Source organism: Myxine glutinosa, chromosome 2 (assembly GCF_964187855.1).
Source record: "Myxine glutinosa chromosome 2, kmMyxGlut1.1, whole genome shotgun sequence".
NCBI lineage: Eukaryota > Metazoa > Chordata > Myxini > Myxiniformes > Myxinidae > Myxine > Myxine glutinosa.
The window spans coordinates 170,756,840-170,773,513 of NC_136262.1; the positions used below are offsets into that span (position 1 = coordinate 170,756,840).

A 16,674-nucleotide genomic window follows, 5' to 3' on the forward strand; every position below is an offset into this window, starting at 1 on the left:
TGTGTGTTGGTGTATGTGTATGTCTGTCGCAACCAATGACAACCTGTCTTGTCGTCTTACAGCATGTTGGTGGTCAGTTGGCCTTGTGGTAAAGCGTTTTTATGTTTGGCCCACATTATTGGCTACACAATCTTCACATTTTATGTTGTAGATGACATTCCTTGTGTCAAATTTGTTCACCTGGTCTTTTGGCTTTGACAGCTGTGCTCGTAAGGATGTTTGTGGTCTGTGGGTGATGTTGATGTTGTACTCATGTAGTATGCGGCTTGCGGTTTCAGAAGCGTGTTGTATGTATGGAAGTGCCACCGTGTGTGGAGGTGTGGTTGGATTGTTGTTGCTGTAGTTTGATTTCCGGCGAGACAAGATTTGATAAATGCATTTGGGTAGTGGTTTTCTCGCAGTAGTTGAGTGATGCGCAGCATTCTACCACATTCGTGGATTTTACCATTCGTGGATGACAACAACATCGACCACACAAAGTCTTGTGACCCTACAAAGACATTTGACAAGCAGCTAACCACCTTACAGCCTTACACCACCTAACTAAGCTAACCACCTTACAGAAACTGCGAGATGTAAACCTCCTCACAAAACAAGAATGGGATGCGATGAGACCAAACGACTCCGTCATTCCACGCTTCCACGGGTTACCAAAGATTCAAAAGATTGATGTCCCACTACGACCCATCGTGGCCCTCCGAGGAGCACCCACCTACAATCTGGCTAATTGGCTTTTCCATCGACTCCAACAGTTAACAACCCATTCAGCACACAATGTGAAGAACGCTATTGATTTTATCAACCAAATCAGAAATGTCTGCATCGAGAATGATGAAATAATGATTTCATTCGATGTGGTTTCATTATTTACATCCATACCCGTCTAATTAGCAACGCAGACCTTAGAACAATACATCACCAATGACAGAGTGAGCGAGCAACAGCTGCCTCAGCTCTGGTCATCTCATGACACTCATTCAACTCTGCCTCAAATCAACGTACTTTGTATTCGTCAGCACCACATATAGACATGAAGGAACCCCGATAGGCTCACCCATCTCAGGGCTCATCTCCGAATTTGTGATACAACTTCTTGAATATCTTACGCTACATGGTGAGCCTTCTCCGAGGTTGTGGCTGCGGTCCGTTAATGACACATTCGTGATCATAAAGAAGGCTGATGTTGACCGTTTCCACACAAATATAAATTAAACATGGCCAGCAATACAATTCACATGTGAAGTAGAACAAACTGGGTCTCTGCCATTCCTGGATGTACATCTTTCCATTGATGGAAATGGCGAGCTACACACGCAGGTGTATCGTAAACCTACTAACACAAAGTATTGGATTACCGTAGTGACCATCCCACCTGCCACAAAATAAGTTGTGTTCGCAGCTTAGTAGATCATGCAAAAATACACTGCAGTGACCATGAACACTGCCGGATGGAAATGCTGCACGTCACTCAACTACTGCGATAAAACCACCACCCAAATACAACAAACAACAACAGGCATTTTAAGGCCATTTTCCCTGCAAGAGCGGGGGTTAGCCTTGCGGTCCCCATGACAATCTTCTCCATTTTGCCCTATTTTCTGCATCTCCCCATGTTAACCCCCTTGCCTGCATTTCTTCTTCGACCATCTCTAGCCAAGTCTTTCTCAGTCTTCCCCATCCTCTACTTCCTTCTACATTCATTTCCATCACTCTTCTCAACCAGTCACTTTCATCCTTCCTCAACACATGACCAAACCATCTCAAACTGTTTCTCTTCACAGCATCCATCACAGGATCTATTCCCATCATCTATCGCAATTCATCATTTGTCTTCCTCTCTCTCAACGATACTCCACACATCCACCAAACCATTCGCATTTCCACCCTTTTCAACCTTCGTTGCTGCTCTACGTTCATTACCCATGTCTCGCTCCCATAAATCATAACACTTCTCACACATGCAGCATACACCTTTCCCTTCAGCTTCAACGACACACCCCTCCTCGTGAGCATGCCACTCAGTTCCCGAAACTTCTTCCATGCACATCTCACTCGAGCAACCGTTGCCGAGTCTGATCCACCTTCTCCATTCAGCATGTCTCGAATATATAATATAAATGCTCGGTTTAAGGCCATTTTCTCCACTAGAGCGTCTGTCTGATTATGTCTCCGAGGTAACAAAATGTTTTCACACCTTCCAGCTTCATGCCGTCTCCAAGATCCAACTCAACATTTCCTCCATCTGCAGCTCCCTCTGTGCACACCTTACACTTGAATGTAGCTGCCACACTGGTTAATGACCCTCTCAAACCACTACAGTTTTTTTTATGAATCCACTCAGCGCACATTGTACATTGAATGGAATTCACTCCGACACCCTTCCGACACACAGCACACGGCCACTTCCCAGTTCTTTCCACCTCACCACATGCTTTACCACTTGCCACCACCTTAGTTTTTCCGATATTCACCTTCAAACCTTTTGTCTCCATACATTCCCTCCACTTGTTCATCTTCTCCTTCAGTCCATCCATACTTTCCGCAATCAACACCAGATCATCTGCATACAACAACTCCCACGGTAAACCCTCCTTTACGTTCTGAGCCAGCACCTCCATCACAGCTACAAATAGTAGTGTACTTCGTACCGACCCCTGATGCACTCCCACCTTCACCTCAAACTCACCACTGTTCCCGGCCTTCGTCCTTACAGCTGTGCGCGCTCTTTTGTACATTGCCATCACTACTCTGATCAACCATTCCTCCACTCCTAACTTCCTCAATGTCCAAGTCACTACTTCGTGTGGAACCCTATTGAATGCTTTCTCCAGATCAACAAACCCAAGAAACAACTTCTTCCTCTTCTCCATGTACTTCTCCTGCAACTGCCTCACAATAAAAAGCACGTCTGTCATTCCTCTTCCTGGCATAAATCCAAACTGCATTTCGTCTATCTTCACTTTCTTCCTTATCCTCCTCTCCAACACCCTTTCCAATACCTTCATTCCATGCTCCAATAACTTTATCGCTCGATACAAGCCAAATGCATTTATCAAATCTTGTTGCCGGAAATCCAACTACAGCAATAACAATCCAACCACACCTCCACACACGGTGGCACTTCCATACATAAAACATGCTTCTGAAACCACAAGCCGCATACTACGTGAGTACAACATCACCATCACCCACAAACCACAAAAATCCTTACGAGCACAGCTGTCAAAGTCAAAAGACCAGGTGAACAAATTTGACAGAAAGATTGTCATCTACAACATGCAATGTGAAGATTGTGAAGCCAATTAGGTGGGCCAAACATCCAAACGCTTAACCACAAGGCTATCTGAACACCAGCGTGCTGTAAGACGACAAGACAGGTTGTAATTGGTTGCGACACACATACATACACACACCAACACACATTCTCATGGAATCAGACCACGACCCTTGGCACAGGAGCTTTGAGAGTGAACCGCGAGATTATCGAGGCCTGGTACTTTGATGAAAACTCCATCAACCGACACACCAACTTACACCCCACATACAAAGCACTACACAATAAATTACGTCAAAAATGGCAGAATCTTTTGAATGCAGGGAAGCCCTGTGATTGGCAAGGACTTGGTCCAATCCATGACGTGACTGTCCCCAACGAAACTTAACGGTTTCACCACCACCACACTCAACGCCTCTGTGGAAGAGAACTTGTTTGTTTTCGAAACGTCAGGTGATTTATAAAGAATTTAAATTATTTCACTGCTCAGTGTGCTATCCTTTACAATATGAATCCTTAGCTGCAAATCTTTTGACATGGACACACATATATATATATATATATATATATATTATATTATATTATATTATATTATATTATATTATATTATATTATATTATATTATATGAAGGTGATTCTGTCCGGGGGTGTGGCTTAGTCCGTTTGCAGAGTAGCTCCACCCATTCTTGGAGAGGCTTCATGTAAACAAATATCCACCATTTTATTACCTCGAATGGCTTTGAGGCCTGTTTAGTTCGGCCCATGCTGTCTTTCTCTCTCACACAGGTTTATTTCAATTCTAATTCGATATATCATTTCATTTTTAACAGTCGCTAACATAGTGTTAGACTCGGTTGAAAAAAAACGGGAAGAGAATCCCAAGAAAGTTTCCGTTTATAGAACGAAATGATTTCTCAAAGGCCTGTAAACTAAAGCCCATTCATTGAGAGTCACCCTCACGATTTTATCTCAAATTCACCATCTGATTTAATTTTTATCGATGGTTTTAGACTCGGTGTCAGAAATAATTGAGAACATTCACGCACACACGGGAAATTGCCGAGATATATTTATAAAAATCGCGCCACGATGATACACAAAAATACACCGCTTAAAATAACAGTCGGGGAAAATGTCGACATATATTAAAAATTCGCTTTTTCTTTTCGGCGGTGCCGGGGGTCCGCCCGCAGGGGGGCGGCCCCGACGTGGGGGTCGGGCCACTGGCGGTGGATGGTCCACGTTGAGGTGGGCCGGCTTGAGGCGGTCTACCGAAACGCGGTCAGGAGTACCGCCGATGTCCAGGGTGAAGTGCTTCGCCCCGGTCTCCAGCACGCGGAAAGGCCCGTCGTACGGGGGCCGCAGTGGTGTCCGGTGGGCATCGTGGCGGACGAAGACGTACTCCGCCGTGCGAAGCTCCGGGGCGACGTGCGTCGGTGGGTGCCCGTGGCATGCCGTTGGCACCGGGGCGAACCTCTGGGCGGTCTCTTGCAGAGCGGAGCGCTGCTGTGCCGCGGACCATGGTGCCGTGGAGTTGGGGAGGAACACCGCCCGGCACCCGCAGCGGTTGCCCGAAGACCAACTCCGCCGCGGATGCGCGCAGGTCCTCCTTGGGCGCCGTCCGGAGGCCCAGCAGGACCCAGGGGAGCCTGTCGACCCAGCCGCCGTCGCGGAGGGTGGCCCGGAGCGCGGCCTTAAATGAGCGGTGAAATCGCTCACACAGGCCGTTAGCCTGGGGGTGGTAGGCCGTGGTTCGGTGCAGCCGGACCCCGAGCCCCTGCGCGATCGCCCCCCAGAGCTCTGAGGTGAACTGGGGGCCGCGGTCGGACGAGATGTCTGAGGGGGCGCCAAACCGGGCGACCCAGGTGGCGATGAAAGCCTGCGCGACATCGGCCGCCATTGTCGACGCCAAGGGCACGGCCTCCGGCCACCGGGTGGTGCGGTCCACCATGGTGAGGACGTAGGTGAAACCCCGCGAGGGGGGCAGAGGTCCCACCAGGTCCACGTGGACGTGGTCAAACCGGCGTTCCGGCACCGTGAACGGGGCCAACGGGTCCTGGGTGTGCCGGGTGACGCTGCTGCCGGGCCGACCACGGCTCGGTGACCTTGCCCATCGTGAAGATCAGCGGCTTGTGGTCGACGAAGGCAGTGAACGCACGGCCCTCGAGCAGATGGCGGAAGTGCCTGACCGCCAAGTGAAGCCCGAGCAACTCGCGGTCGAAGGTACTGTAACGGCGTTCGGGCGGGCGAAGCTGCCGGCTAAAGAACGCCAGCGGTTGCCAAGCTCCACGCACCCATTGCTCGTGCACCGCGCCCACCGCGTAGTCCGAGGCATCGGTGGTGAAGGCGATCGTGCATCGGGCGCCGGGTGCGCGAGCATGGTGGCGTTAGCCAAGGCGAGCTTCGCGCCCGTGAATGCCGTGTCCATCTGCTCAGTCCAGGTAACGTCGCCTTTGCCCGGCTTACCTCGGAGAGCTTCGTGCAGGGGGCGCAGGAGCTGGGCGATACGGGGCAGGAACCGATGGTAAAAGTTCACCATGCCCAGGAACTCCTGCAGCCCTCTGATCGTGCGGGGGCGCGGAAACCCCTTCACCGCCTCCACCTTGGCCGGCAGGGGGACGGCTCCGTGCCTGGTGACACGGTGCCCCAGAAAATCGATTATGGCGGCGCCGAACCGGCACTTTGCGGGGTTCACAATCAGGCCATGCTGGCCCAGGCGTTCGAAGAGCGTGCGGAGGTGGCGTAGGTGCTCTTCGCGGGACGCGCTGGCGACGAGGATATCGTCCAGGTAGACGTAGACAAAATCCAAGTCGCGCAGGACGCTGTCCATCAGTCGCTGGAACGCCTGAGCCGCATTCTTCAGACCGAAGGGCATGCGCAGGAACTCGAAGAGTCCGAATGGCGTGATGACCGCCGTCTTCGGGACGTCCTCCGGCCTGACGGGGACCTGATGGTAGCCGCGTATGAGGTCCACCTTCGAGAAGAAGGACATGCCCGCCAAACGGGCGGAAAAGTCCTGAATGTGGGGGACGGGGTAGCGGTCAGGAGTCGTGGCGTCATTGAGACGGCGATAGTCCCCGCACGGTCGCCAGCCCCCTCCGGGCTTCGGCACGATGTGCAGCGGCGACGCCCAAGCGCTCTCTGAGCGCCGAACGATGCCGAGTCGCTCCAGGGTAGCGAACCCCGCTTTTGCCACCGCCAGCTTCGTCGGCTCGAGGCGGCGTGCCCGGGCGTAGACCGGTGGCCCGACGGTGGGGATGTGATGGGCCACCCCGTGCTTGACGGCCCCCGCCGAGAAGGTGGGCCGCGTGAGGGCCGGGAAGCCGGCGAGGAGGCGGGTGAATGCGTCCGCTGCCGGAAGCGTACAGACCAACGTGGCCGGAACCGAACCGTTCGGCAAGCCGCTTGGCAAGCCGCTCGTTGAGCTGCTGGGCGAGCTGGGCAACCCACAAGCGAGCGAGCTGAACGTCTCGGCCTGGACAAGACGTCTGCGCTTGACGTCGACCAGGAGCCCATTAGCGCACAGGAAGTCCGCGCCAAGCAGTGCCATGGGCACGTCGGCGGTGACGAACGTCCATCGGAAAACCTGCCCTCCGAACCGCAGAGAGGCAGCGTTTTCCGTACGTACGGATGGGCGTCCCGTTCGCGGCAAGCAGCGCGGGGCCCCCACCCGCGGCGTGCTTGTCTGACGTGCCGGCGGGAACGACACTCACCTGCGGTCCCGTGTCGCACAGGTAACGGCGCCCGGAGAAGGTGTCCGTTATGAACAGCAGGCTGCTCAAACGGCCGGCGCTCATCGCCACTATTGAGCGCCGGCCCGGGCATTTCCCGACCTGTTGAAGGAGCATGGCGGATGACACTGCCGAGCTCCGTGGCCGAACTTGGTGTGGAACCAGCACCAGGTGGTGGAGCTGGAGGAGCGCGGCTGGCTCCGCCAGGCCGGTGGAGTTGGCGGGTTTCCCCGCGGTGGCGGTTTTCGCTGCGGCGGTGGGCGGGGCGTGGCGGCGGTCACGAGGTGCGTATCGGCATGCTGCGTATGCTGTATAAGCTGATGCTGTGGATCAGCAGCATCAGCAGCATTAGCAGCATTAGCAGCATCAGCAGCATTAGCAGCATCAGCCACGAGGGCCGTGACGGCCACGCCGACTCTCGCCCGCGTGTCCGAAGCGACGAAGTACTTGTCCGCCTCGGCTGCCAATGCTCGGGGTTCCGTTAGCCCAGTCCCGGCCAACGCGAGGCGAACCTGCGCTGGAAGTTGGCGACGGAAAAGCGCCCAGAATAGAGAACCGGGGGCTTCGTCGCCCAACAGTGACAGCATATGGTCCATTCGGACCGACGGGTGCGTGTCACCGAGCTCGGGGAGATCCAGGAGGCGGTCGGCCCGTGCGTCGTCCGTGAGGCCGAACGTGGCTAGGAGTAGCCGCTTGAGTGCCTCGTACTTGTGGCCGTCCGGTGGGTGGCGAAGGACGGACACAACTCAAGCGGCCGTGCCAGGCCCGAGGGAGGCGACGACGTGGCAATAGCGCGTGTCATCGCCGGTGAGGCGCCGAAGCTGAAATTGGGCTTCAGCCTGGACGAACCAGACTTCGGCCTGAGCCTCCCAAAATTCGGGAAGTTTGATGAAGTTGGCCATGGCAATGGCGTCGCGTGTGGAAGGATCGCTCCGGCAGATCCAACGTCGAGGGGGTCACCAGTAAAGCGCGGCGTTACGCGCGCTGCTTGCGAGCAAGGAGGAAGCGGACAAGCGGTAACTTATAAGCGTCTTTATTTCAGGAGCTCACTGTAACACTCGCCCGCTCCGGGCTGCGCGCCCGGTGTATCTCATGAGGCCACGCCTACCCCTCGGGCGTGGCCACCGCCCACTTGGTGCGCGGAATGATGTCACCACGCCAGTGGGCTTTTGTGTCCGCCACAATATATTACTTTTACGTTTTATGAGAGTCGGCACAAAAACGACATATATATCTTCGTTCTTTCTTATTTCATTCAACATTATTATCCGGAAGTAAAATATGTTTCAGGAAATTACTGAGAGATATTTCTTCGTTTTTTTATTTATTAGTTATGTGCGCATACACTTTAAATAGGTTTATTTGAAATCTTTAATTTTCACAATTTAATTTACTTGCCATTTGTCATCTGATAATTACGAGACACTTCCTCTTGAGGATCGTGACAATTCATGCGTTGCGTGGAAACTTCCATTTCCAAAATGAATGCGACGGTCGATGAAGAACGCAGACTTGAACAGGATGTAGCAAGAAAACGAATGAGACGGGCGAACTAGTCCGTCGACGAACGTCAATGCAGACTTGAACAGGATGTAGCAAGAACCGCACGAGACGAGAGAACTACACAGAATGCTGCTGCAACAACGATGAGGATGGTTGGAGAGGAGTGAGGGGTTGGAGAGCGAGGTGCTAGGGGTTGGAGAGAGGAGCGAGGGGTTGGAGAGTGAGGAGCGAGGGGTTGGAGAGTGAGGAGCGAGGGGTTGGAGAGCGAGGAGCGAGGGGTTGGAGAGCGAGGAGCGAGGGGTTGGAGAGCGAGGAGCGAGGGGTTGGAGAGCGAGGAGCGAGGGGTTGGAGAGCGAGGAGCGAGGGGTTGGAGAGCGAGGAGATAGGGGTTGGAGAACGAGGAGCTAGGGGTGGGAGAACGAGGAGCTAAGGGTGGGAGAACGAGGAGCTAAGGGTGGGAGAGTGAGGAGCAAGGAGTTGGAGAGTGAGGGCCGATTGGAGCGGAGAGTGAGGGGCGATTGGAGCGGAGAGTGAGGGCCGATTAGAGCGGAGAGTGAGGGCCGATTGGAGCGGAGAGTGAGGGCCGATTGGAGCGGAGAGGAGTGTGAGGAGGTATTGGAGAGGAGTGTGAGGAGGTATTGGAGAGGAGTGTGAGGAGGTATTGGAGAGGAGTGTGAGGAGGTATTGGAGAGGAGTGTGAGGAGGTATTGGAGAGGAGTGTGAGGAGGTATTGGAGAGGAGTGTGAGGAGGTATTGGAGAGGAGTGTGAGGAGGTATTGGAGAGGAGTGTGAGGAGGTATTGGAGAGGAGTGTGAGGAGGTATTGGAGAGGAGTGTGAGGAGGTATTGGAGAGGAGTGTGAGGAGGTATTGGAGAGGAGTGTGAGGAGGTATTGGAGAGGAGTGTGAGGAGGTATTGGAGAGGAGTGTGAGGAGGTATTGGAGAGGAGTGTGAGGAGGTATTGGAGAGGAGTGTGATGAGGTATTGGAGAGGAGTGTGAGGAGGTATTGGAGAGGAGTGTGAGGAGGTATTGGAGAGGAGTGTGAGGAGGTATTGGAGAGGAGTGTGAGGAGGTATTGGAGAGGAGTGTGAGGAGGTATTGGAGAGGAGTGTGAGGAGGTATTGGAGAGGAGTGTGAGGGCTTGGAGAGGAGTGTGAGGGCTTGGAGAGGAGTGTGAGGGCTTGGAGAGGAGTGTGAGGGCTTGGAGAGGAGTGTGAGGGCTTGGAGAGGAGTGTGAGGGCTTGGAGAGGAGTGTGAGGGCTTGGAGAGGAGTGTGAGGGCTTGGAGAGGAGTGTGGGGGCTTGGAGAGGAGTGTGAGGGCTTGGAGAGGAGTGTGAGGGCTTGGAGAGGAGTGTGAGGGCTTGGAGAGGAGTGTGAGGGCTTGGAGAGGAGTGTGAGGGCTTGGAGAGGAGTGTGAGGGCTTGGAGAGGAGTGTGAGGGTTTGGAGAGGAGTGTGAGGGCTTGGAGAGGAGTGTGAGGGCTTGGAGAGGAGTGTGAGGGCTTGGAGAGGAGTGTGAGGGCTTGGAGAGGAGTGTGAGGGCTTGGAGAGGAGTGTGAGGGCTTGGAGAGGAGTGTGAGGGCTTGGAGAGGAGTGTGAGGGCTTGGAGAGGAGTGTGAGGGCTTGGAGAGGAGTGTGAGGGCTTGGAGAGGAGTGTGAGGGCTTGGAGAGGAGTGTGAGGGCTTGGAGAGGAGTGTGAGGGCTTGGAGAGGGGTGCGAGGAGGTATTGGAGAGCGGTGCGAGGAGGTATTGGAGAGCGGTGCGAGGAGGTATTGGAGAGCGGTGCGAGGAGGTATTGGAGAGCGGTGCGAGGAGGTATTGGAGAGGATTGCGAGGAGGTATTGGAGAGGGGTGCGAGGAGGTATTGGAGAGCGGTGCGAGGAGGTATTGGAGAGCGGTGCGAGGAGGTATTGGAGAGGGGTGCGAGGAGGTATTGGAGAGGGGTGCGACGAGGTATTGGAGAGGGGTGCGACGAGGTATTGGAGAGGGGTGCGACGAGGTATTGGAGAGGGGTGCGAGGAGGTATTGGAGAGGGGTGCGAGGAGGTATTGGAGAGGGGTGCGAGGAGGTATTGGAGAGGGGTGCGAGGAGCTATTGGAGAGGGGTGCGAGGAGCTATTGGAGAGGGGTGCGAGGAGCTATTGGAGAGGGGTGCGAGGAGCTATTGGAGAGGGGTGCGAGGAGGTATTGGAGAGGAGTGCGAGGAGGTATTGGAGAGGAGTGCGAGGAGGTATTGGAGAGGAGTGCGAGGAGGTATTGGAGAGGAGTGCGAGGAGGTATTGGAGAGGAGTGCGAGGAGGTATTGGAGAGGAGTGCGAGGAGGTATTGGAGAGGAGTGCGAGGAGGTATTGGAGAGGAGTGCGAGGAGGTATTGGAGAGGAGTGCGAGGAGGTATTGGAGAGGAGTGCGAGGAGGTATTGGAGAGGAGTGCGAGGCGGTATTGGAGAGGAGTGCGAGGAGGTATTGGAGAGGAGTGCGAGGAGGTATTGGAGAGGAGTGCGAGGAGGTATTGGAGAGGAGTGCGAGGAGGTATTGGAGAGGAGTGCGAGGAGGTATTGGAGAGGAGTGCGAGGAGGCATTGGAGAGGAGTGCGAGGAGGTATTGGAGAGGAGTGCGAGGAGGTATTGGAGAGGAGTGCGAGGAGGTATTGGAGAGGAGTGCGAGGAGGTATTGGAGAGGAGTGCGAGGAGGTATTGGAGAGGAGTGCGAGGAGGTATTGGAGAGGAGTGCGAGGAGGTATTGGAGAGGAGTGCGAGGAGGTATTGGAGAGGAGTGCGAGGAGGTATTGGAGAGAAGTGCGAGGAGGTATTGGAGAGAAGTGCGAGGAGGTATTGGAGAGGACTGTGAGGAGGTATTGGAGAGGAGTGTGAGGGCTTGGAGAGGAGTGTGAGGGCTTGGAGAGGAGTGCGAGGAGGTGTTGGAGAGGAGTGCGAGGAGGTGTTGGAGAGGAGTGCGAGGAGGTGTTGGAGAGGAGTGCGAGGAGGTGTTGGAGAGGAGTGCGAGGAGGTGTTGGAGAGGAGTGCGAGGAGGTGTTGGAGAGGAGTGCGAGGAGGTGTTGGAGAGGAGTGCGAGGAGGTGTTGGAGAGGCGTGCGAGGAGGGGTTGGAGAGGAGTGCGAGGAGGTGTTGGAGAGGAGTGCGAGGAGGTATTGGAGAGGAGTGTGAGGAGGAGTGGCATGAGGGTGGAGAGGAGTGAGGAGTCACATATTATGTGAAATAAATAAATTGTGTTCATTACACCATTTTAACCATTTTGTAAAATTTAATGTGCAGCATGTAAATCAAGATGTCCAAATGTCACACACGTCCATACCCGTGGGATTCCCACGGGTGACCCCACTAGTATATATATATATATATATTATTTGTATATTCCATTCTTATTTAGTCAAACCTCTACTTCAGTATTTGTCTTGTTGTGATCACCAATATGTTGATAATGAGTATGACGTACTTGTGCAACATCATGTTGGAGAATATTTTTCATTAAATTTAATATGATGGTTGAATATTCGGCTCTCATTCTGAGTCTACTCTCAGCTACCCTCTGGGTTGGAGACAGGTCTGAAAATGGATCTTGACAGGAAACATTTATCATGGTGCAGAATGTTCCGAAGCATATGATGGAGAAACAGAATTAGTGTGTTGGTTATCCTCCTGTGACTCGAGATTCTTGGGAATATAATCAGAAACTGCCAGCGTCAAATACCTTTGACAGCGACTGAACGCCGAGGCTTAAATCGGCTTTCCGCTCGTCTCCACATCGCATGACGTGCCACTTGCTTGCAGGCCAAGGAGCATGTTAAGGAGGAACTCTGGCAACTCCACTTCGCAGAGTTTGGGCGCGGAACCTGTATGTACCACACAGAACGAGTGCGAGAACTTGTCACCGCGGGAATCCCCGACCGCCTGCGTGCCGAACTCTGGCTGCTGTTCTCAGGTCAGAAAAAACCCTGAACACTATGAACTACATGGAATCCAAATAGTTTAGAAGGAACTACTTGGAATCAAATTGCTCTATATTTGACAGGATCGTAGAAGAAAGTTCTTTCACTTTCCATTCTCTCTCTTTCTCTCTCTCTCTCTCTCTGATGCATCATATTCTGTCACAGAGCATCTGTGCCACCGAAGCAGCTTCCTGAGCAAGGGTTATACTGGGTGGTTTGCCATTGCCTTCCTTCCCAGCAGCAGTTAGGTCAGATATTTGGAATTTGTTCACGGTGCCGGTAATAGCTCGGCAACACTTTGCGAAGGACACCCTGGGGTCCTTAATGTCCACCAACTAATGTCGGCAGACTGGATGCTCGTTTAATGTCCATCCGAGGGATGGGCACGCACATTAACGAATCATCTTGCCTGTGAAACGCCGGGATGACACTTTATAGCCGGGTCAGGAATAAAACCAAGGCTGGACAGCTTAGAGGCGAGTGTGCGTACCTCTGGGGTCTGCCAGCCCCCACTTTACATGACAAAAAGTAAATTTGCATATGCTTGTGCATGCTCTCAATATTTTCTCGACAATCCTTGCTATAATTCACGGACCGGTGTGTGTTTGTGTGCTTTTTGTGTTTGTTTGTGTGTTTGTCTCGCGACTCCTTCAGTTTTGGGCCGAGCGGGTGCTTCAATAATCCACGACTGAATTGTGAATGCTCTGTGCACCTTCTGGCCGGCATTCAAGGGGTTATTGAGGAAATAGATAACTATGAGTTCCCTTACATGAAACGTCAATGCACGAGGCGACCAGTCGGCCCATCAAGGCTGCGCAATGGTTGACAATTTTTTTTTTGTGTGTATAGTCGAGGCTCGTGGAAGAGCTAGTACAATGAACGGATCTGGACATAACAGCCAAAAACATGATGCAAAACGTGCAAAAGGAACAGGAGAGAGAGGGGGAAACAACAGCAGAGTTGAAGGCCAAGATAGAGGTAGGCTTGAATAAATCAATGGTTGTGGGGAAGAATGGGGACAGGAGAGGATGTATGGGGTGGACAAGATGGATTCAGAAGGGAACTCTCAGGAGGGAAAACTGGAAATTTGGAAGGAGGAGGAATTTGGGTGGGATTAATGTTTGTAGAAAAGATAATCGTTTTGGAGTGGGGACGATTGGAGATGGTGGAGAACAGCTGTCTTGAAGACCTGGAGGGAAGAATGAGATTGAAGAGGATGTGGAAGTTGGTTCCACAGGTGGGGAAAAAGAGGAACAAATGAGTGGAGGTGAGCAGTGATCCTGGATTTAGGTAGTTTCACCAGAAGGGGGTTGATGGTGGACCTTGTGTGCCCTGCAGAAACATTGGGGATGGGGGGGGGGGGGGGAAGGGTGGTGGACAAAGCACGGGAAGAGCAGAGGGTGCGAGACGATGAAGGAGGCAGTTGAAGACAGAGAGACCACCGACCTATCTGTGATGAAGTGATAAGCTCGCAGCAGACTCAGCTTCATCGCGGGAGAATCAAAAAATCTTAAATTGTTTGTTCGTGCTCTATCCCTTTTATATACTGAGTATCGAGCAAGGAAGCAGCACGTACCATTTTTCAAGTCTTTGTTATGACTCGGCCGAGGATTGCCGACCTTCCAGACTCAGAGCGCACACTCTTAACCATTACATCAACGAGCTTGGTAAAGTAAAGATTACTGTCCTGTGTGGAACTTTACAGTGCATTCAGAAAGTATTCAGACCCCTTCACTTTTTTCACATTTTGTTATGTTGCAGCCTTATGCTGAAATCGTTTAAATTCATTTTTTCCCTCATCAATCTACACTCAATACCCCAATTAGGGCGGGTCATATCAGGTGCCAAAATGAATCGGAAGGAAATCCTAACATGAGGGGTGTCTATATTATGTATTTTTTATGGGGAATTCAAATATGAGTTTATTTTTTGGATAGGATAACTCTAACCTACATCAATTTGTATTTCTAAATTGCCAATTTTACCCTTTCGAACCCCTTTATAAGATATTAAAAGATATAAGGGAAATCATTCATATTGACACAGCCAAATCAAATGTACATATTTATTAACAGGTGAACTGCATGTATATCACTGGTTACAATTACAAAGATCAATCTCCTTACTTCTTGAACTTTACCAGGTTGCACAAGTCCTGCTTTGACTCATTCTTGGACATCACCCTCCTGCTGGCCTTCTGAGCCCTGATGCCTCCATCCCTCTTTTCCTGTGAGAAGTACTTAGCAGAAGCCTCAGTCACCATTTTAACAACCCTCTCAAATCTTTGTGTGTGGCAAGGCCAGTTGAGCACCTCCATGGGGGTGTTGATGAAGTTCTTCACCTCCGAGGTGCTTAGGGAGCAGGTGAGAGGTGGCTCTGACACACCTTCTGACCAGCTGATCAAGTTACCAATGCTGGAAGCATCACAGTTGATGTCAGGTGTCTTTCTGGTCCTGACAGAGGAGTCCCCCAGCTGAGTGTCTGGGTCCCCCTCTCCCCTGATGGCCAGGATTCTCTCCACCCCCTCAGTCCTCTCCTTCTGATCCTCAGAGCACAGCAGTGTTTGGAGGATGGCTTCACTGTGGGCATACCAAGCAGATCTTCTCACAGTCGGCATCACAAGGTCCAGCACCTCCTTCCTCTGGGACTTGAGGCAGTCCAGCTGAAACAAGATGTGCCTAGGCCCTTCGATCCAGGAGTGCTTGACTTTCACGTTGAACCAACATGGATAATACACTCCAATGATGAATTCCACAATGAATTGCAGATTCTTCCGGTGTTTTCCTTTCAGTCCATGCTTTGACACCCAGAGCCTGAGAAGTCTGTTCGTTGTGGTGAGCCAGTGGCTGTGGTTTACTGGTCCAATCTCCAACAGAGCCAGCCTTGCAGGAAGCACTCCATCCCTGATTGCACAGACAATTTTATAGCCATAGTGTTGATCAGTTGAGAGATCTTCAATGGCCTTGTCAGACAGCTTGATCAGTGGAGGGCCAGCAAAGATCCGGGTGAAGTTTGGATTGATATCCAAGTCTGTAGCAGAAGCAAGGAGCTTTCCTATTGGCCCGGAAAATGTGTTGTCTGACAGAGTAGGGCCATCAAGGTGAACAATGAGATGGCGCAGGGGAAGTTCACCAGTGTACAGGTTGCACACCAACCAGACCAGCTTTCTCCCCAGGTGCAGCTCCAGCTTCCGCATTACTCCAGCTTTCACACCAGTGTTGACATTTGTTGAGTCTCCTCCAATGGCCCACAAGGTCTTATCAAAACCCCTCTCTTTCAGCCAGGCAAACAGGACCTTAGCAATCTGCTCTGCATGTGACTCCTCTTTAGTTGCTTTCTCTGGGGTAAAGTGGAACAGATAGTAGCTACCAGGCTCACTAACAACACTATAGTGTTCTTCCTTGATCTTTGCAGGAAAAGATTGGTCACTGCCCTCAGCTTCCATCATCTCATTGGTCAGGTCAATCCGCCCATCAAAGAGGATGCAGGAGATCCCCCCCTCCTCCCTGCACTTCTCATCAAACTCTTCCCCCAGCTCTGTCATCAACTTCTCCTGTGCTCTATTGACCTTGTTCTTATCAATCACTTTACTTGTATTGTCTTCTGTGATGATTCCTGCATCAATCAGAGCTGCAGTTGCTATCGCTGCAGTTGGCCTCAGCCCTATGCCATACCTTACACTAGCAAGGGCAATGTTTGGAATCTCATCATAGTTTTTCTGGACCTTTGCTGAAGCTGCAGGCTCAGTGTCAGTTTCAGGGAAGAGCTCAACTTCAGTGACAAACTCATCTTCAGCACCACTTCTCTCCAATTCCAGATCCTCATCACCATCTGACAAAAATCTCTCAACATCCTTCCTGGCTGCCTTCTCTGCTGCTGCAGCATTTTCCTCCTTGCTCCTTCTCCTTTTCTCTGCATTCTTTTTCTTTTCCTGCCTTTCCAATGTCCTCACCTGTCTCTTGTGCTCTGGCAGATCAGGGCTCCCCATTTGGTGGGGTCCTTTACTTCCAACCTTCTCTTTCTGTCCCTTGATGTAGGCAAGATCTTTCACAGGAATCATTTTCTCTCTGCTGCAGGAGCAGTTAATGTGGGCTTGGATCACACAGCCCTCACCGGCCTCACAGCCTCCCCCCTCACAACTGGTAATCTGACACTTGCAAGTCAAAATATCAAATAACTTGTCTAACTTGACAATGAACCTCTCTTTGGCATCAAGGCTGCCCT

The 16,674-nt window shown here is 52.0% G+C and overlaps 1 protein-coding gene across 3 annotated transcripts in view; it reads left to right on the forward strand.

Annotated features, from left to right (window-relative positions):
* LOC137421081 (TBC1 domain family member 9) overlaps positions 1 to 16,674 on the forward strand; it is a 299,349-nt gene that overhangs the window by 112,456 nt on the left and 170,219 nt on the right. For all 3 annotated transcript variants that reach the window (XM_068106775.2, XM_068106773.2, XM_068106774.2), the window contains one exon: positions 12,293 to 12,443. In XM_068106775.2, coding sequence (XP_067962876.2) covers positions 12,293 to 12,443 — 151 coding nt within the window. The remainder of the gene's footprint in view (positions 1 to 12,292; positions 12,444 to 16,674) is intronic.